The sequence below is a fragment of the Chiloscyllium punctatum genome, chromosome 8 (assembly GCF_047496795.1).
Source record: "Chiloscyllium punctatum isolate Juve2018m chromosome 8, sChiPun1.3, whole genome shotgun sequence".
Classification (NCBI taxonomy): Eukaryota; Metazoa; Chordata; class Chondrichthyes; order Orectolobiformes; family Hemiscylliidae; genus Chiloscyllium; species Chiloscyllium punctatum.
The window spans coordinates 28,600,848-28,623,670 of record NC_092746.1 but is presented as its reverse complement, the minus strand read 5'-3'; the positions used below and the strand labels follow the sequence as shown (position 1 = coordinate 28,623,670).

General features: G+C 39.4%; 1 protein-coding gene across 2 annotated transcripts in view; it reads left to right on the top strand.

Moving 5' to 3' along the window:
• Positions 1 to 22,823, top strand: part of ccdc126 (coiled-coil domain containing 126) — a 37,201-nt gene that overhangs the window by 1,772 nt on the left and 12,606 nt on the right. For both annotated transcript variants that reach the window (XM_072575299.1, XM_072575298.1), the window contains exons 2-4: positions 515 to 606; positions 17,566 to 17,684; positions 20,129 to 20,501. In XM_072575299.1, coding sequence (XP_072431400.1) covers positions 20,264 to 20,501 — 238 coding nt within the window. In that variant the 5' untranslated portion in view covers positions 515 to 606; positions 17,566 to 17,684; positions 20,129 to 20,263. The remainder of the gene's footprint in view (positions 1 to 514; positions 607 to 17,565; positions 17,685 to 20,128; positions 20,502 to 22,823) is intronic.

Here is a 22,823-nt window from a genome sequence, read left to right as displayed (position 1 = left end):
TAGGCTTCTGAATAGTTTTTCTTTTTGATTGTCGGCTTTAAAATGTGCTGTGCATAGGCAGAAAGTATTTCTCAATATCTGCATTTACAACACCACACTGACACTGTTCTATAACCACTGCCTTAATCATGTGATTGTATGGACTTGCAACTATCCAGTTACAGGAAATCTCTTATCATTTCACTGCATCACTCTCCACCACAGCTTTTTCTCCTTTTCAACTCCTTCACCTGAGAAAGTTCAGTTTCTGCTCTTTCAGAATCCAAGAATTTCTAGTTTTTGGCCCTCCATTCTCGATAACATCTACTCTTCAGCAGTTCCTCCAGCAATTTATGGGAAGTTTATGGAATTTTGTAATAAATAATGAGACCATCTGATTGGCTGCTCTCTCACTTCATTTCCACTAGCTGCTAGACTAACCTTCGAATCAGCTACACTTCCTTCCTCCACTTCCACCCTACACTTCCATTACCTCCATGTCCCAGCCTTAATAATTTTTTTTATTTATTCACAGGATGGAGGCTTTGTTGGTTGGGCCAACACTTATTGCCATCCCTTAAGAAATTTGTGATGAACTGTCGTCTTGAACCATTGCAGCCCATTTGTGTAAGTACATTGCTGCACAGAAAGGAGTTCTGTGGTTTTAACCCAGCAGCACTGAAGGAATGGTAATATATTTGTATTATATTTCCAAGTCAGATGATGAATGGTTTGGAGAAGAATTTACAGGTGCTGGTGTTCAATTGTATCTCCTACCCTTATCCTTCTAGAAGGACAATGTGTTGCACGTTTAGAAGGTGCTGTTTAAGGAGCCTTAGTGAATTTTGGAGTGCATTATGTAGGTGCTGCTTACTGTTGGTACCCAGTATCAGTGACAGAGATGTGTGTTGTGGATGTGGTGCCAACCAGCTTTGTCCTAGATGGTGTCATATGTTTAGTGGTGTTGGAGCTGCACTCATCCAGGCAAGTGGGGACTATTCCATCACATCCCTGACCTGTGCCTTGTAGACATTGTAAGATTTTGGGGAGTCAGGAAGTGAGTTACTCAATGCAGGATTCCTGGATATCAACTTGATCCTGTAGTCACTATTTATATGGCTTGTCCATTTTAAGATCGGGTCTATGGTAATGTTGAAGAATTTTAATAATAGGGAATTCGATGATGATGACATTGAATGTCAAACGCTGGTGGTTAGATTCTCAGTTGTTAACAATGGTTATTGCCTGGCTCTATGTGGCATGAATGTTACTTGACATTCTTCAACTGAAGCCTAGATATTATCCAGATTTTGTTGAAATTGAACATAGTCATGAGTCATGACCACAGACTCTTTGGTCCAACTAGCCCATGCTGACCATGTTTATAAACTAATCTAGTCCCTCGTGCCTGTGTTTGTCGCATACCCTCCAAGCCTTTCTTATTCGTGTACTTATCCCGAATGTTTTTAAACATTGTAACTGTACGTGCCTCCTGCACTCCCTCTGACAGTTAATTCTGCATACGATCGGCTGTGTAAAAAATGTTGACCCTTATCCTTTTTAATCTATACGCTCTTTCCTTAAAGATATGCCCCCTAGTTTTGAATATTCTCCCTTTTGGGAAAAGACCCTTGTCATTTACCTTACCTACACCCCTCATGATTTTATATACCTCTGTAAAGTTACCCCTCAAACTCCTAAGTTCCAGTGAGAAAAGGTCTCAGCCTATTTTTATAACTCAAACTCTCCACTCCTGGCAACATTCTGGCAATCTTTCCTGAACCCCCTCCTGTTTAATATCCTTCCTGTAACAGGATGACCAGAACTGCAGTCCTCCAGAAGATGCCTCTTAAATATGTTGTACAACCTCAATGTGATGTCCCAACTCATATCTGAGGTCTGAGCAAGGAAAATAAGTGTGCTAAACACCTTCTTAACGACCCTATCTACCTGAGTCGCAAATTTCAATGAGTTATATAACTGAAATCCTAGGTGTTTCTATTCTACAATACTACCCTGGGCCCTACCATTAATTGTATAAGTTCTGCCCTTATTTGTTTTACCAGGATGCAATACTTTGCAGTTATCCAGACTTAACTCCATCTGCCACTCTTTACCCCAATGACCAAGATCTGTTTGTAATCTTAAGTAGTCTTCACTGTCCACTATGCCATCAGTTTTGGTGTCATTTGCAAACTAAGTAACCATGCCTCTTTAATTCTCATCCAAATCATTTTTATAAATGACAGACACTTTTCTGACCCGTGTAGAACATCGCTGGTCACAGGCCTTCAGTCTGAAAAAGAACTTCCATCATACCCTGCCTCCTAAAGTAAATCCAATTTTATATCCAGTTGGCAAGCTCACACTGAATCCCGTGTGATGTAACTTTAATTAGTCTATCATGCAGGGCCTTGTCAAAGGTTTGTCTAAAATCCAAGTTATAAAATGTCTACTGCTCTGCCCTCCGTCCTTTTTCCTTAAACTCAATCAAATTTGTGACATGTGATTTCCTTTGCACAAAACCCATGCTGACTATCCCTAATCATTCCTTGCCTTTCCAGATGCATGTAAATCCTGTCTTTCAGAATCACCTCCAACAACCTATCCACCACTGATGTCAGACTCTCAGGTTTGTAGTTCCCTGGCTTCTCCTTACAGCCTTTCTTAAATAAAGGCACAACATTAGCCATCCTGCAGCACCTCAACTGTGGTTGTAGTTAATACAAATGTTTCTGTTAGGGGCCCCACAGTTTTCTCCCTAACTCCCCACATTGTCTTGGGTTACACTTGATCAGGTCCTGTAGATTTATCCACCTTTCGTTTTCTAAAACCTCCCAAACTTCCTCCTCCTACAATGTGAATTATTTTCAAACCATCAATATTTATTTCCCTGCATACTCTTGCATCCATTTCTTCCACAGTAAAAGCCAATATGAAATATTCATTGAATATCTTTCCCAACTTCTGAGGTTTAATATAAAGATACCTAATGGACAGCTTCAGAATCTGTGAAGTTGCAAATGGGGCTGAACACTGTGTATACATCAGCAAACGTGCTCATTTCTGACCTGATTGTAAAGTTAGGTCATTAGTTTGGGGGGCACGATGGCTCAGTGGTTAGCACTGCTGCCTCACAGCACCAGGGTCCCAGGTTCGATTCCAGCCTCGGGCGACTGTCTGTGTGGAGTTTGCACATTCTCCCCATGTCTGCGTGGGTTTCCTCCCACACTCCAAAGATTAGATTAGATTAGATTAGATTACTTACAGTGTGGAAACAGGCCCTTTGGCCCAACAAGTCCACACCGACCCGCCGAAGCGCAACCCACCCATACCCCTACATTTACCCCTTAGCTAACACTACGGGTAATTTAGCATGGCCAATTCACCTGACCTGCACATTTTTGGACTGTGGGAGGAAACCGGAGCACCCGGAGGAAACCAACGCAGACACGGGGAGAATGTGCAAACTCCACACAGTCAGTCACCTGAGGCGGGAATTGAACCCAGGTCTCTGGCGCTGTGAGGCAGCAGTGCTAACCACTGTGCCACCGTGCCGCCCAAAGATTTGCAGGTCAGGTAAGTTGGCCATGCTAAATTGCCCATAGTGTCAGATGCATTAGTCAGAGGGAAATGGGTCTGGGTGGGTTACTGTTCGGAGAGTCGGTGTGGACTGGTTAGGCTGAAGGGCCTGTTTCCACGCTGTAGGGAATCTAATCTAATTGTCAAATAAACTAGTATTGTGTATCAGTATTGTGGGCGGCACGGTGGCTCAGTGGTTAGCACTGCTGCCTCACAGCACCAGGGTCCCAGGTTCAATACAGCCTCGGGTGACATTCTCCCCGCGTTTGTGTGGGTTTCCTCCGGGTGTTCCGGTTTCTCCTCTCAGTCCAAAGATGTGCGGGTCAGGTGAATTGGCTGTGCTAAATTGCCCATAGTGTTAGGTGCATTAGTCAGAGGGAAATGGTTCTGGGTGGGTAACTCTTCGAAGGGTCGGTGTGGACTGGTTGGGTCGAAGGGCCTGTTTCCACACTGTAGGGAATCTAATCGAAATGACATAGCTGAAGAAAGTTGTGCCGAGAATGCTAGCATGTGGAACTCTTGGGGCTCTTGTGGTGGTGTCTCTACTCTGAGTCCTCCCTCATTCCTGATGAAGAGTTTATGCCCAGAACATCAATTGTTTCCTGCTCCTTGGGTGCTGCCTGACCTGTGCTTTTCCAGCACCGCGCACTCAACTCTGAGCCAGGAGGTCCAGGTTTGATTCCTACCTGTTTGAGGTGTGTCTTAGCATGCCCGAATAGATTGATTAAAAATATTTATCCCAAGGAACTTCAGAGACAGGTGTCCTCATATTCAACAAATGCAGCCATCTTCCTTGGTGCCAGATATGACTCCAATCAGTAGAGAGGTTCTCCCCCAGTTCCCATTGGCTGCATCTTTGCCAGGACTCATTGATGCCACACTTGGTTGAATGTGTCTTTCATGTCCAAATCAATCACTCCTCCCTCTTGTGTCTGTAATTCATCTCTTTTGTCCATCTTTGAATTAAGGCAGTAATGTGATCAGGAGCTGGGTGGCTCTGACAGAACCTGAACTGAGCATCAGTGAGCAAGCTAAGTGAGTGCGGCTTCATTTAACTGTTAGTGATGCCTTCCATCACTTTACTGATGATCAAGAGCAGATGATGGGGCAGTAATTGATTGACTTAGATTTATCCTGCTTTTTGTGTACTTGACATATGCTGGCAATTTTGCCATTATAGTAGCAGTAGTGGAACGCTTGGCTAGGGGCATGACAATTTTAGAGCATGTCTTGAATGCTATTGCTGTACTGATATCAAAGCCAATACCTTAGCAGTATCTACCCATTTCTTGATATCATATGGAGTGAATCGAGTTGGCTGAGTACTGCCATCTATGGTGCTGGGGATTTCTGAAGAAGGCTAAGTTAGATCATCCATTCGGCACTTGTGGCTGAAGATTGTTGCAAATGCTTCTGTCTTATCATTTACCCTGATTTGCTGCGCTCCCCTGTTATTGAGAATACGGATGCTGTGAACCCTTCTAGTGATTTGTTGAATTGTCAATCACATTTCCTAAATACATGGCCAAGAGCGCAGAGTTTAAATCTGATCTACTTAGCACTATAGATAGATTGGAGATGTTGGGACTGTTCCCCTTAGAGAAAAGAAGCTTGAGAGAAGATCTAATAGAGGTTTGGAGTGGGTGGGGAGAAGCTGTTCCACCTTGTAAAAGAAACAAGAATGAGGGGGCATAGATTTAAACTAATGTGCAAGAAAAGTCAGGGTAATACGAGAGAGAGCATTTTAACACAGCTAGCAGTTAAAGTATAGAACATAGTCACTGGAATTATGGTGAGGCAGGTTCATTTGCAGTATTTAAGGCATTAGGTGACTATTTAGATAGAATTTATGTGCAAAGGTGTGGGCAAAAAGCAGGAGATTGGCATACCGTAATGTTAGCTTGAAGTACTAGTGCAAAGCATGATGGGCCAAATGGCCTCCTTGCCTATATTTGCTGCTGAATCTTTCTAGAATGCAAGTGGCCTAGTTCTGTATCTTCACCAGGTTGTTAGAATGGGGTAATGTGCCAGGCCATGATGTTGCGTGTTAAATCAGAGTATATTTTGACTGTTGATAATTGCCTACAGTGCTTTACGGGTGCCCAGTCTTGAATAGATTTTACAACTCAATGTCTATCCCAATTAGCACGCTGATGGCACCATGCAGTTCAATGGATTGATGTTTGACGTTAAGACAGGACTTAAACAAGGACTGTGCAATGACCATTCTTACTAATATTGTCATACAGGTGCATCTACAGCAGGCAGATTGGTGGGAATGAAGTCAAATATGTTTTTTCCTCTTGGATCTCTCCCCATTTACAGCAGTCCAGGCATTGTAGCTGTGTTGTTTAGGACTCTACCAGCTTGTACAAGCCACAGTTGCTGATAGACAATGAAGTCCTCCACTCAGAATACATTCTGCCTCTTTGCAACTCTGTTTCTTTTAAAGTGCTGTTCAACATGGAGGAGTACTGGTTTACCAGGCAAGGCGAATCAGCAGCAGGTCTCCTAGTCCATATTTCAGCTGATGCTATGAGTCACCAATCAATATTGAGGTCTCTGAGAGAAACTCCTTCCTGTTGGTGTACCATTCCTGTCACCACCTCTGCTGGATCTATCCTGCTGGTGGGCCAGAACATTCCCAGGGATGGAGTTTTGTCTGGGAGACTTTATGTAAGATTTGGTGGTGAGTGTGATTATGTCAAGCTTTATATAAGCCAGACCAGGTAAGAATGGCAGTTTCCTTCCCTAAAGGGGCATTCATGGATCAGGTGGGTTGTTATGACGATTGACCATGGTTCAATGGTCGTCATTTTAATTCCTGATTTTTATTTAATTTGGATTCTACCTGCTGTCACGCTGCTGTCAAGCTCAAACATTATCTCAAGTTTCTGGTACCCAGAAAGTTATCTGGGTTTCTGGTCTGCAGTGGCAGTACCACTAGGCTATGATGTATTGCATCTTATTCTAGTTTCTCTCATTTCTGCCTTTGTGCTTTTCAAAATCATCATTTTTTTTAAGGCTCACCTCCTGCTCCCAGAATGCTGTTTCCACCGAAATGCTCCTTCTTCAATTTGCCTGCTGGACTCCTTATTTGAAACAAAAGTAGTTATTTCTCATCAGGTAGTATTCCCCTTTTAAATTTCCTATCATTACTTTTCTACCCCACCCCCACCCTTAGCAAGCTATCACTGTATTTCCAACCGCCTTTTGTTTCCAAGTTAGTTGAATGTCCAGTTGCCTGACAAATCTACACCTATTGCTCCTGCAACACAGTGTTTCAATCCTTCCAGTCAGAAATTGGTTCAGCACACTGTGAAATAGTCTTTATCAAATCATGAATGATGTCTGTGTTTGTGACCATGATAAACAATTCTCATCCTTTTCTACCTGTTTAAACTTTTAATGGTTTTATGATGGTGTCATTCTCCCAGTACCTTTCTTCCATTGTCGAGCTGTGTGGACTGAATTTGCTTGGCTTCATTCTTAGGTGTGTAATCATAACTAGAGGATCATTTGTAATGGGTTCCCTTTCCGCTTCTGGATCATAAATTATTGTGGGACACCAGAGGTAATCTTTGTTCTATTTCTCATAGATTTGCAACCTGGAGCTCATGCAGATTCTATAGCACAAGGGTGCTTGAATTGATTTCAGTTTTTTTGACTGAGATATAGCTGGGATTTTAAAGGCAAAAACTTGAAAATTGCTGTAAAAAAAAAAGACATTTTGTTGAAGGTTTCCATTTTTCATTCATCAGGACATTTGCAATAATAATAATACCTTTTAGAAGTTTTTGATTACCTCAGCTTTACGGAGGGTAGAATGACTATGGCTGGCAAGGGAATACTCACTAATATTTATCTGAAAAAGCAACAGGGCGCTGCTGTTACCCAACCTTACCTTACCACCTTTTTTGATACTTCCCACTTATCTATGTTATTACACCACTTAAAATAAATATTAAGACTGAAACAGTTGTCTTCTGTTTTTGCTGGAGCTCTGTATCCATGTCAGCAATTCTATTCGTCCTCTTGACAATAGAATGAGGTTAAGTCAGACTGTTAATAACTTTAATATTCTGCTTCACCCTGAGTTGAATTCACCCCCACTAATCTGTGCCATTATTAAGGCTACCCAGTTGCACAAATGGAACAAATTGTCCAAGTGCACCCCGGTCTCAGCCTATCTGCTTCAAATCTTCATCTTTGGAATAATCAGTCTAAAAAGGTAAAAAAAAAAGCAAAGTATTCCTTGCCAGCCATAGTCATTCTACCCTCCGTAAAGTTGAGGTAATCAAAAACTTCTAAAAGGTATTATTATTGCAAATGTCCTGATGAATGAAAAATGGAAACCTTCAACAAAGTGTCTTTTTTTTAACAGCAATTTTCAAGTTTTTGCCTTTAAAATCCCAGCTATATCTCAGTCAAAAAAACTGAAATCAATTCAAGCACCCTTGTGCTATAGAATCTGCAAGAGCTCCAGGTTGCAAAATCTTGATTTGTAATCCTTTCATTACCTTGCTCCTCCCAAATTCTTATTCCCTACAGCCTTAACCTTCACAATAGCTGATTCATTCTGTGATTTGTGCATGATTGTAGTTGTTTCACCTTTTGGCTTTGTTTTCAGATCACAAATCTCTACAATATGGAATTCTCACCATCAGCCTGTGACAGCTTCGATTTTTTTTTTCTTTTTTAAGATCCTTAAAATCTGCATAAAGAATTAAATTTTTGGTCATACTTGGTTCTACTGTGCTAAAGGCTAAAGTTATTATATAAATGGATGGCAATTAGTACTGTGGGCGGCATGATGTCTCAGTGGTTAGCATTGCTGCTATACAGCGCCAGGTGCCTGGGTTTGATTCCATCCTCAGGCAACTGTATGAAGTTTGCACATTCTCAATATATCTGCATTATTTTCCTCTGGATGTTCTGGTTTCCTCCCACATTCCAGATATATGCAGGTTAAGTGAATTGCCCATCCTAAATTCCCCATAGTGTCCAGGGATGAGAGAGCTGGGTCAGTTAGCCATGGGGAATGCAGGGTTGCAGGAATAAGGTGGTGGGGGTGGTGGTGGTGAGTTTGGGTAGGATGGTCTGCGGAGGGGTTGGTGTGGACTTGATGGGCCAAATGGCCTGCTTCCACAGTCTTATGCTTTATAAAATACAAATAGACTGTTTTGCATTGACTGCACTCGCCTTTCAAAGGGCTGAATCTAGACCATTGCTTCAAAATATAATTTGCTGTACTTGGACAACAAACAGCATTACCAGTTATTCTCAATGATATTATGCATTGTGTTACAATCAGTAACACAATCAGTTACAACTGGAGCTGTTAACATTCAAACAATAATCTAAAAGCCTTCATACAGCTAATAGAACTAAGCCACAAGATTTCACTAAATAAAACAGTGAAAATGATTATGAAACTGCCAGCATTCATTGCCATTACAGTAGTGAAACTACATGTTCAAGTCCCAGTGTATAAATGCAAATATTGTACGTAACTCTGTTTATCCAGTGACTGAAGTGTTAACACTAGAAATAGGAGCTGGCGTGAGCCATTCAATTAGATCATAGCTGATTTCTATCTCAGTGCCATTTTCTTACATTATCCCCGTGTCCCTCTGTGTATTTAGTATTTAGAAATGTATCCATTTCTAGATTGAATTTCCTTAATGATTGACCTGCCACAGACTTTGAGGGTAGAGAATTCCAAAAATTTACCAGCCTGTAAATGACAAAATTCCTCTTCTCGGTCCTGACTGGCCTGTCACTTGATTTGACACTGGTTCCTGAGGCTTGTTTGCAGCCCTCCTTGTCCAGTGGGAATTTTCTTGTATCTACCCGGTCAAACCCATGAGAATTTCATGTGCTTTACTGAAAGCAATTCCCATTCTTCTAAACTCTAGAGAATATAGGCATAGCCTCTTTGTTGTTGGACAATTCTTCCAACCCAATGATCAGTCTGGTGGATCTCCACTATACTGTTTATGATAAGTATAACCTAATATTCTACCAGACTGCATCAGTGAGAAATTAATTGCATTTATGAATACTTTCACTCTTGCAGTAAAAGTGCTTGAATTGATTTCAGTTTTTTGAATGAGATATAGCTGGGATTTTAAAGGCAAAAACTTTAAAATTGCTGTTAAAAAAGACATTTTGTTGAAGATTTCCATTTTTCATTCATCAGGACATTTGCACCTTCCCCAATATAAAGTGGAACAACATTTTTTACCTTGTAAAAAGAAAATGCTGATGATTTGCACCTGTACTCTGACAAAGGATCAATGCACAAATTAAATGTTGACTACCAAGTTTTTGGTTTAAATTTAAATCATCTTGAAGAATGAACTGAAAAATGGCCAGCACCTGTTTTAAGTTGAAACAGACACGATACATCTATGTGTTCTTTCTGTCTGCAAAGATCAGGGCCCTGTGAATTAATATATATAGAATGTGCCCTACTGTGAATCCAGCTGACTGTCTTACATTGGTAGTTAGCATAAATCTTAGCACATTTGTGTACTTCGCAAATAAGAAAGATAGAGACTTTGGAGCGGGTGCAAAAAAAAGTTTACCAGGCTGCTGTCTGGACTGGAGGGCTTGCCTTATGAAGAAAGGTTGAATAAGCTTGGACTTTTCTCTCTGGAGAGAAGGAGGAAGAGAGAAGACCTGATTGAGGTGTACAAAATAATGAGAGGAATAGATAGTCAATAGCCAGAGACTTTTCCCCAGAGCAGGATTGACTGGTACGAGAAATCATAGTTTGAAGATATTAGGAGGAAGGTATAAAGGAGACATCAGAGGTAGGTTTTTTATGTAGAGAGTTGTGAATGCATGGAATGCGTTGCCAGCTGAGGTGGTGGAAGCGTAGTCATTGGGGACATTTAAGCAACTGCTGGACATGCACATGGATAGCAGTGAGTTGAGGGGTGGTGAGTAGGTTAACTTACTATATTTTACATTAGGATTAAGTCTCGGCACAACTTCATGGGCCTAAGGGCCTGTTCTGTGCTGTACTTTTCTATGTTCTAAGTATTGTCCAATGGCAGAATCACATCTATTATTGGACCATCTTGGACCACATGGATGTTGGATATGGTTGGGACCATGACTGTTGTGAACGGTCAAAGGTATGTGCTCTGCTTAATGTAATCTGCCAGTCTTCGGGACATGCACCCGACATACTGTTACGACACTGGGTAAACCCTACTGCTAATGAAGCCAAATGCACAGAAAAGCTCACCTTGCCTCATAATCTGTTAAAGTATGAGTGATGAGAACCACCCAAATTCCATTATTTAAAGAAAAAAATAACAATTTTATTCTTTAACTCCAAAATTCATAGGGCACTGCAGCCTTCACCATTCAATTAGCTCACTTAATACCTTTGATTAGTAAAAATCTATTGATCTGAGTTTTAAAACTAATGATTGCTTGACCACTTTTGCCATCTTTTTTGCATATGGATGTGTTTATTTCACTCCAGAAATTCTTGACTATGCCCCTTGATTCAATAATGCACCCCCAAGCAACAGAAATAATATAAATTGGAAGAAACTATTTGTTTGTCTTTATATCATGAGATTTTCATTTGACTCCTCATAGCCTTCAGTTCCTGAGAATAGAACCCTCGTTATTTAATCCCACTTCATAGCTCCATGTCCAATTATCTTTCCAGTGGACCCGTGCTGCACTTTTCCAGGGCAAATAGCTGTCCTAAAATGTGTTAACATGAAGCTCCCAATTTAACCAGGAATTCATAAAGCTGAAGCATGACATTTAGCTCCTTGGATTCTATTCCTTTAGCTATAAAGGCCAGCACTCTATTACTCTATTATTTTCTGTACTGATTATTGACATTTTAATGTTCTATGTGCATGGATCCCTATGTTATTTTGGCCCTCCACTAGCCTGTTCGGAGTTACTATCACGTACCTCTGAAGCAGGTGGGACTTGAACCCGGGCCTCCTAGTCCAGGGGTTGGGATAGTACCACTATCCCACAAAAGGGCCCTTATCATGTCTAATTTTTTTTTGAAGAACTTTATACTTATGTTGCTGATGTAATGTATCTTTGGATCATCAACAAATTAGGAGATGTGGTATTCCAATGCACCTTCTGAATTAATGATGGTGGTGACTAATTAAAGACCAAACAACGATCCTCCTGGACAGCACTAATCAAAGAAGAATTGCAACACAAAGCAATCATTCAGCCCATGTGTCTGAGCCCAATATTTTGCATTTTCTAAATTACTTTCTCATTTCTATACTTCCTATACTCAACTTGCTACGATATTAGTTTCTTTTTGTTTTAAGATTGTCATAAACTGTGTTTTTCTACTTTATCTTACCTTGTATTCTTCAGGACAACAGAGGAAGGGGGTCTCTCGATTGGCAGCAGCATGCTTTGACTTTGTGGGATAATTTCCTGGATTTTATACTTCATTGTGAGTGACCCCATAAGCAGCAAAAGTTCATGATAATGGAAGTTTGGCCATCCACATAAAATGCAAGAGTATTCAGTGTGTGTGTGCCACATGCAGAGACCACTGAGTATTCAACAACCTTGATGGAGTGCTGCCTGGACCATGGCAACTATAGACAAGGAATTTTTAACAGTAGAAACAACAAAGGAGAGTGGGCAGGGATTATAAATCCTGCATGGTGTGTTCCCTCGGTGTAATGGTAAAAGATGTCAAGGAGCAGATGAGTAACACTTCGCAGAGGGAAGGGACTGAGCCAGAACTTGTATGATTGTACCAATGACACTGCAAGGCAGATGTTGATTATGGATCTGCTCTTCAGGGGCTGAGAAGGAAGTTAAAAGGTAAAAGACCAAACGTAGTGCACCTTGGATTACTCAGCATGCCACACCCTGAGAATATTAATAGATAGGAAGCATCAAGGCATCACTTGAAGCATTATGCATGAGAAGAGAATTTGCCGAGGTAAAATAGATCCAAATATCTGACAGAAAAAAGCTGTTAAGAAACAATAAATAATCTCTGGGGTGATGATTCACGTAAAGGCTAGGAACATTCAAACGTTAGGGAATGATGGATCACAAGCCAGGGCTCTTGAATGATAGTGTTTTGCAAAAAAATTAAACAAGAAGAAAACATTCATGTGATTGAGAGAAAATGAGGACTGCAGATGGTGGATATCAGAATCGGAAAGTGGTGCTGGAAGAGCACAGCAGTCAGGCAGCATCCAATGAGCAGGAGAATCAACATTGTCAGGCCAGTATTTCAAGTGAGAATCTGGCCAAATAAAAATGAAGATGAGAATGGAATGGAACTTAATATAAAAGATCATCCAAGGTATAATTTTGTGCCATATAAGTAGCAGGTAATAGGGGTTTGTGTGTATAAAGGACAAAGGTGATGATACATGCCAAGAGCTGCGAGGTAGGGTAGGTGAGACTACTTGAGAATGTTGCATCATTCACTGACAAAGAGGAAAATGATAAAATATGGGTATGACCGACAAGTGGGTATAAATAATGAATGGGTGAAAATTGACAAGCCAGATGTATTGGAAAGGCTGATTGTGCTGAGGATGGATGAGTCACTTAGTCCAAATGATTTGGGCAGTGCAGCAATAGCAGAACAGCCTGCCATTATTTTCCCAAAAACTCTGGAGGTGTCTGATGATAGGAGAGTAGTTCATGTGACTTATTATTAAAAAGAAACTGCAAAGCCATTCCTGATCACTACAAGCTTGTGACTATCACCGGTAGTGAAAAAGATTTAAGAAATAAACGGGGCTGGGGAGAGAGAAAAATAATGGGCATGTGAAGAATTTTGAATGAATTTAATCTAAATTTTTTTTTTGATGTAGTGTAGATGATTCATAAAAGGCATACAATGGATATTGCTTACGTGGCTTTTCAGAGTATATTTGACAAAAGGTTGGTCAGCAAAATTGAAGGTCATGGAACGAGCTGGTGACTGTCCTCTCTGATATAAAACTAAGTTCAGGACAGAAAGCTATGAGCATGAAGAATGATAGATGGTGATGTTCCTCTAAGAGCAATGCTGGATCCATTGCTTTTTTGATAGATAAATCACTTGAATTTAAGTTCAAAATAAAATCTCAGAGCTTGCTGATTATATCATACTTGGATGTGGGGCATACTCCTTGTGATTGCAATTGCTTTTTCTTCTAAACAATATATTTTTCATGCTCCTATATTTCCTTTAATAGTAATATTATCAGTATATCTCTTACCCAACACTTCTCAACACAACTAGAATCAATGTTTTCAACAGTGATTTTTTTTGTACATTCAATTATTTTTTCCAAGAATAATATTAGATTTAACACCATCTGCCTTTTAAATCTATGCTATAACTCAAGTCTTCCTATTGAGAAATTTTGTACAGGTGTTACTCTGACAGTCCTCTGACACAAAATTTATATTCAAGGATCTCTGAAAGATGGTAGTTGTGGGGCTATGTATGCCTTTTTCTCCCTGATATACTTGCACTTTGTGTATTTAGAAAATTTCATACCAAATTCTGCTTTGAGTACATTCCTCATATGTTAAAAAGACAAAAATGTAAAAAGTTAGGGTTAAAAATGTTCACTAGCACAGAAATCTAACTTTAAATAACATAAGTATGAAAACTGTTCAAGTGTATTTAGAATTTAGATATTCCCGTCCATGCATCAGCTCCTGCTAAAGGTTCTTGTGGGGAAGAGTGCAAATGAGCATTTTTCCTGAATGTGTACAATGGTTTTACTGACGCCAAGGGTTATAGACATGTTTCATGCCATTCTTATATCTTTGCAAAGATTTATCAAGGGAGATTAGTTCATAAAATCCCCTTCTTGCCGCATATCGTAACTTTTTTGTACCCTTTTAAAAGTGTACTTTTCCAGAATATCTGTACCGAACGATGCTTTCAAATGGGGTAGGACTTTCAACTAGAGCTATGTAAAGCAATGTCATGAATGAGGCTCAATTTAAAATATTTTAATTTTGTGATATTATAGTCAAGTATATTCCTAAATCACCACATCTGCGCATTGTTGTTTCCAGTTCAACTTATTAAGTACTGTGACCCTTTTTAAAATCAATTCACAGGATGTGGGCATCACTGGCTATTGCATGTACCTAATTGCCTGGGGGATTGTTAAGAGCCAACCAGTCTGTGGGTCTGGAGTTAGATGTGGGCAAGACTGGGTAAGGACAGCAGTTTCCTTCCCTAAAGGGCATTAGTAAATCAGATAGGTTTATACAACAATCGATTGGTAAATGGTAATCATTTAACTTTCCAGATTTTTATTCCAATTCCACCATTTGCCATAGCAAGATTTGAACCCAGAACATTATCTGGGTCTCCAGATGAAGAGTTGAAAAATGTGGTGCTAGAAAAACACAGCAGGCTAGGCAGCATCCAAGGAGCAGGAGAATCGACGTTTCGGGGATAAGCCCTTCTTCAGGAATGGCTTACGCCCGAAACATCGATTCTCCTGCTCCTCGGATGCTGCCTGGCCTGCTGTGTTTTTCCAGCACCACATTTTTCAACTCTGGTCTCCAGCATCTGCAGTCCTCACTTTCTCCAGATTAATAGTCTAGTAGTAATACTAGGCCATCTCGTCACCTGATGTACTGATTTCCCATTTCGGATATCCACATCATAAATCTTCACAGGAACAGTACTATTAACTGGCTTTTCTGTAAAGGCTCAGACATCATGATTAAAATATGCATGATTTTATGACCTGGTATTTAGTCTTATTTTAGTCGGCTGGCATTTTCTTATTTTTCAACTCTTAGAAATCTATTTTGTTGTTTGTATGCATATATTTGTTACAGGAAGTAGTTAAAATATACTTCACTGCACATATCATTTGCAGACTGCTTTCCTGATGTTAATGGTGTAATCTGTAATTGAATTGACCAGACCCCTTCTAAGAACAGCGTAACCTTTCACTGTGAGCAATGCTTTGGATGATGTGCTTGAAAGGAAATGGTGTTGCTAGAAAGGAAATGGTGTTACAACATTTAATGGGAATGTGATCCTGTGCTGAATAGTTAAGATGAATCTTCTCAATTTAATATTTGACTTAAAATGGAGTAGATGTGAAACAGAAATTGACTTTAGTGTTTCTGGATTTTGTCAGAAAATAGTGATTACACAATTGTTTTAATTCATCCATATTTTTGGTTAAAAAATATTTCCTTGGCTTTAGTGCAACACTCTGTAATCAGTAACTGATCACCTTGCATGTTTGAAACACTCAACAAATTTAGCAGTATCTGTGGAGAGAAGGGATGTTCATGAGGCTTAAAATGCCAGCCTTACCACCCTAACTGCACTGATATTACCTGACCTACCAAGGGTTCAATTTTTATTTCAGATTTTTAGTATCAACCTTACTTTACTTTTAAATTGTAGGTTTTGTATATCTTTTTAAGTCTTACTGTTTGCAAGTGTCTGGGCTGAGAAAACAGCATAAATAGTTCAACTACAGAAGTTCCTCTGTCAATGGCTGTTCCTAAGAGTGAAGTTGAAAATGTTTCAACATTTGGGATGATATGTCAGGATTCCTTTGGTGTATAGTATTGCCATCGTTTTTTAATCTTGGTTTCAGTGTGCATGATTGGCATTTAGATTTATTTTTGCAGTGGAAAGTGTTAACTGCACAATCATAAACAAGACTTCTTGAATTATAAGACAGTGTTCATACCAAAATGTTTGCATCAGAAATGTGTCCTGATGCATACAACCTCTTCTGTGTTTGTCTAAGAGTTTGTACCATAAATTCGCAATGATATCTGTTATCATACAATGAAAAACTCAAAAAAAAATGTCAATCCTAAAAGGTCTCAGTTTGATAATGCTGGCAAAGGTTAATTAGAATCTCTTAGAAAGATGGAGCATATTGGTATTTCCCAAGAACACCTCCTTAAAAATGAAATGATATTCGCAAGACTCTGAATTCTGCTACCATTGTGACCCAACACCCCAAAATCATTTCAGATCTTTTACTCTTCCACTCCAACCACTTTCCGAATTGTCTTTTTCTCTATCTGAATTTTTTTTTCTGTTTATTGTTTGATGACATGTGGTTGTCATTGGCAAGGTCAGATTTGTTGCCCTTCCTCAAATGCTCTTGAACTGAGTGACCTACAAGGTAATTTAAGAGATAGATAAAAATAATCAACATGGCAGCATGTCTGGAATCACATGTAGCCACACCAGGTAATTTGTGGCCAATTTCATTCCTGAAAAGACATTAATGAATCACATGAATTTTGCAATAATCAATGATATTTGCCATGGTAGTCATTACTGAGAGTAGCTTTGGATCCGTGATTGATTTGATTAATTGAATTCAAGATCCGCCAACTGCAGTAGTGGGATATGAACCCTTGTTCCCAGAACATTAAACTGGATTACTAGGCCACTGACATGACCGCAATGTCACCATTTCCCTTTCCTTAATGGGAAGTAAATAGTTCCTGTATTCAGACGTGGCACCATTTGAAAATAAGTGGGCAAGCAAAGGATCTAAAATTTATCCACAGTCAAATGTATGCCAAAAAAAAAGAATAATATGTAATAGGGCATAACAACAAAATAAAAGACATGTTTGACTTGGAGCAGGCTGGGCTATAGCAAACTCTGTTGCACGTGAGTCAGTCACTGGAAAAAACCTTGTTATCTAATCACATTGTATAGTATCAGCTTCTGAGTAAGAAGCAAATTAAAAGAAACATGTAATTAATTATTTTTATGCAAGACATTATTTAGAATAACACAACTATTTATTTTAAAAGGTTCCAATGTAATTTGCAGCATTGTATAACTCTGTTGCAGTACGTTCTAATGAGATATTTGCCACTGCGAAAACAATAGCTGCAGCATTCTACTAGATCAAACGTATTTTTGAAGGTAAAGCTTCTTAAATGGTTCTCTCAAAAATAAAAAGCATAAGTCAATTAATTGAAGTTTTTTTTTGATTTTTCTCTTAGCAAACCTATTGTTTAACATAGAACACTGAAGATAAATGAAATGGAATTCAATGAAACACCTCCTTGACTTTCCTGTATGCGGTGCAATCCTACTAACTAGACATTGCTAACAAATTGTTGTAAGTTGATCTTGAATTGTTTACTGCAAAAATTGCATATTGAAATGCTTAGTAAGCAATTATTCCATTGTTTTGCCCTGTATAAAGCAACAAACTCCAAATTTTCTTCAAAAATGATGCAATACAAGTGGAAGCTAGTTAGTCTATTGTGCTTGTCCCATCTCTTTTTTTAAATAGAGTTAGCTTCCCTCCCTGACATTTTTCTTTTATTCGAGTCCATAATTTCTTTTCAAATCTTTATCCAATTCATTTTTAAAATTATTATGGAAACTGCTTCCAACAGTTAGTGCTTTTCATATAACTACTTGCATTAAAAAAAGTTTTCTCATGTTGTCTCTGATTTTTTTTTTAACAGCCTCAAATCTGTGTCTTTCAATTAGCAACTCTTATGCCTGAACCAGCTTCTCTTTTTAGTTTATTATAGCTCTTTATATTTTTCTTAATTTTCCTTGTATGAAGAAGAATGACCTCAGCCCCCTGTAACCCTTGATTTTCCTATTGATTAAAAATCTATCTATCTCGGCCTTAAGTATTATAAAGGAGTCTGCCTTCACTGTGGTCTGTGGCAATGAGTTAAATTAGCATTCTTTATTTCGAGATTGTGTTTTCCCATGAGAAGGAACATCCTCTCCGCATTTACCCTGCCAAACCCCTTAAAAATCTATGTTTCAATAAGATCACCTTATTGTTCTAAACTCCACTAAGTAGGGTCCAAACCAATGTAGCCTTTACTCATAAGATAATCTCTCCGTGCCAAGGATTGTTCTTGTGAATCTTTTCAGAACTGCATCCAATGAAATGGTATCTTTCTTTAAATAAAGGAACCAAAACTGCTCACAGTACTCCAGATGTGGTTACACCAGCACCTTTGTAGAGTTAGATTGAGACATCCCTACTTCTGATACATCAATCTCCTTGAAAGAAGGACCAACATTCCATTATCCTTGCTGATTAATTGCTTTACCAGTGTGCTAACTTTGTGTTTCAGATGCCTGCAAGTCCCTTCATGTTGCAGCTTTCTGCAATTTTTCTTCATTTAAATAATTTTTATTCTCCCAAAATGCACAACTTCAACATTTCCTACATTATACTCCATTTGTCAACATTTTGCTGATTTAAACCATCAATTTCTGTGTAAACTGTTAGTATCCTTCCCAAAGCTTGCCTTTACACCTATGTTTGTGTAACCCTTGATTTTCCTATTGATGAAAAATCTATCTATCTATGACTGCAGTACATTTGCTTCCTTCCTCCAAGTCATTAATATATAATGCTGTTGTGCTGGCACTGATCTCTGGAGATGTGTGTATCAAGTTGTTACAAGTTACAAATTACAAACCTGGAAGAGAACCGTTTATCATCACTTGCTGTTTCCTACCCATTAACCAATATATTACCTACAATATGGTGGGCATTTATGACTGCCTTTCGTGAGATACCATGTTGAAGGCCTTCTGGAAATCCAATTACAACACATCTACTCATTCCCTCTATCCCCTCTGGTTGATACTTCCTTGAAAAATTCTATTAAATGAGTCCGACATGATTTTTTCTTTCATGAAGCGGTGCTGACTCTGATTAGATTTTGATTTTTCAAATGTGTTGTTTTACTTCATTAATGATCAATTCCAACATTTCTTAAATAATAGACAAGGCACATCAGCCTATAGCTTCCTGCTTTTTGCCATCTCCTCCTTTTGAATGAGGGTCTCAACCCTAGCAATTTTCCATTCCTCCATTGTTTTAGAATGGTTCAGTATAATTCTTTACTCGTTTTCTAAAGTCAAGGATTTGATGTCTCCTTCCTTGGCCTGCCCCACCCAAAATTGTGTACACACACCAATAGGTGTTGGTCCCTTTTTGTTTTGTTTTGCTCTCTAGCCTAATGAAGGATATATTTTGAAACAACGTTCACTGGAATGACGACTAGTGTGAAAGAACTAACTCATGAAAATAAATTGTGTAGAATAGGCCTGTATTTATCTTTTGGAGTTTAGATGAGAGGTGATCTCATTGAAACACAAAATTTCTAATGACGCTGACCGATGTTTTCCCTGGTTTGAGACTCAAATTGTAGGGCAATATTAAGATAAACTTGTGGCCAATTAGGGCTGAGATGAGTGATTCGTTTATTAGATGGGTCATGAATCTTTGTAACTGTCTATCACAGAGGTGATGTTTGCCCAGACAATAAGTATATTCAAAACTGAGATTGATCGACCTTAAAGCAGCAAGGAAAAATATAAAAGAACAAAAAAATAGAGTTGACACTGATACAGTAAACTTAGTGGGTTTTTTTTGTCTAATTTTTCTTGTTTTTAATTTCCACTTTGGCTGTAGAGCAATATAAGGAATTTATGGATTTTTTTGTGATCAATTTTTAATTTAAAAAGAAAGTTGGCTCACTCTCTATTCTAAAGAATACATTTCCTTACATTTTACAGGTCAGAAGGTGAACGTCAGATGAAAGGGCTTTAAAGTGATGAACTGATGAATACACTCACATAAAGGATTCTAAACATTAAGATGCTCATGATGTGACTGGTTTATTTGCAAAGAGAAGCTGTAGTTGGACAATCATGTTTGGAAGTCTGTTCAGAAGAAATCCATCTCAGAAGCTAAGTGTTTTGCTGCTGATTTTTGGATTTATTTGGGGCTTGGTGTTGCTCCGATATACATTCCAGCATCCAAAGCACCAAAGCAGCATAGAACTGCGTGAACAGATACTGGAACTCAGTAAAAGATATGTCCGAGCTCTAGCAGAAGAAAATCAGAATGCGATGGAGGGTCCTCATGGTGCTTCAATGGCAGGATATGGTAAGAGCTGAAAAGCATGTTTTTTTTTGTTTGTTCCTGTTGGCAAGAGGAATCCTGCTCAAAATCTCTGTCCCCTTTTAATTGTGGTAGCCAAGTATTGGGGTACTGAAGTTTAATGTGTACAGTTTTGATAAGCAACACTTATGACATCATCTGATATTACTCCTGGACTAGTTAGATCACCGAATGAAATCTAATTTGATAGGCCATATTTTGTTGTTTTTTTCCAATTAACATTATGGTCTTTCACTGAAACACAAACATGCAAGGCTGCAGATTGTTTTAACAATAACTGAATAAGGTGGTCAAGGAGGCATATGGATGCTTGCCTTCATCAGGTGGGGCATTAATTCCAAAAGTTGGCAAGTCATATTGCAGCTGTTGATGACTTTTTAGTTAAGCCACTCTGGAGGATTATGTGCACTTGTGGAGGCTTTGAAGAGTGCGCAAAAGTGGTTTATCACAATGTTGCCTGGATTGGAGTGTATTAGCTCTAAGGAGAGGTTGGACAAGCTTCTGCTGCAACATCAGAGGCTGAGGGGTGACCTAATAGCAGTGTATAAAATTGAGAGGTCATGAATGGGTTTGGTAGTTGATTTTTTTTTCTTATATACTAGGGAAATACTAGGTTGAAGGGGAGAAGGAAAAAATTAAAGTGTGAGACTAATGATGTGGAATGTGATCTAGTGGTATTATAGTTAAACTATTAATCCAGAGACCCTGGTAATGTCCCAGGGATGCAGGTTCAAATCTTGCCGTGTGAGATGGTGAAAATTGAATTCAGTAAATATCTGGAATTAGGAGTTTGGTTTCATGGTCATCACCAATGTCAGGAAAACCCCATCTGGCTCACCAGTGCCATTTAGGAAAGGAAATGGTTGTCCTTACCTGGTCTGGTCTACACATGACTCTAGATCACAGTCATGTGGTTGACACTTAACTGCCTTCTGGGCAGTTAACGATGGGTAATAAATGCTGACCTGGCTATGCATGCCCGCATTTCTCGAATGAATTTAAAATGTTTTTTTTTAATAAAGAGGGTGATACGTGTGCAGAGCACACATCAAAGGGAGATGATAGAAGCAGACACAAAAGTAATGTTTAACAGTTTTTAGAGTTTGGCAGGCAGGGAATAGAGATATATGTACCATGTACAGGTACATCAGATTAGTTTAGGATGGTCAGTACAGAAGTGGTGGGGTGAAGGGTCAATTTCTGTGCTGTAATGTTCTATTTTCTGTGTTTATTATAATAAAAGAAGTATAACAATTAAAAAGATGTCAAACACCTGGTGCAGAGTACAAAGGCAGTAGGAGTATACTTAAGAGGGAAACCAGGAGGGCAAAAAGGGGACATGAGATAGCTTTGGCAAATAGGGTTAGGGCTAATCTAACGGATTTTTATAAATGTATCAAGCATAATAGGGTAACTAGGGAGAGAACAGGGCCCCTCAAAGATGAGCAAGGCAGCCTATGTGTGGAGCCGCAGGAGAGGGGGTTATTTTGCATCAGTGTTTACTGTGGAGAAGAACATGGAAGATATAGAATGTGAGGAAATAGATAGTGACATCTTGAAAAATGTCCACATTACAGTGGAGGAGGTGCTGGATGTCTTGAAACGGATAAGTGGATAAATCCTCAGAACCTGATCATGTGTACCCTAGAACTCTGTGGGAAGCTAGTGAAGTGAATGCTGGGCCCCTTGCTGAGATATTTCTTTCATTGATAGTCACAGGTGAGGTGTCGGAAAACTGGAGATTGGCTAATGTAGTGCTGTTATTTAAGAAAGATGGTAAGGACAAGCCAGGGAACTATAGACCGATGAGCCTGATGTTGGTGGTGGGCAGGTTGTCAGAGGGAATCCTGAGGGACAGGATTTACATGTATTTTGGAAAGGTGGAGACTAATTAGGGATAGTCAGCATGGCTTAGTGCATGGGTAATCATGTCTTGTGAAATTAATTGAGTTTTTTGAAGAATGGGCGGCACGGTAGCTCAGTGTTAGCACTGCTGCCTCGCAGCGCCAGGGGCCCAGGTTCGATTCCAGCCTCTGACTGTGTGTGGAGTATGCACATTCTCCCGTGTCTGTGTGGGTTTTCTCCAGGTGCTCCAGTTTCCTCCCACAGTGCAGGTCAGGTGAATTGACTGTGTGGATATGTCGGTGTGGACTTGTTGGGCCGAAGGGCCTGTTTCCGCACTGTAGGGCATCTTAAAAAAAAAAACGCAGTGAAGAAGATTGAGGGCAGAGTGATGCACGTGATCTATATGAACTTCAGTAAGGAGTTCGACAAGGTTCCCCATGGGAGACTGGTTAGCGGAGTTAG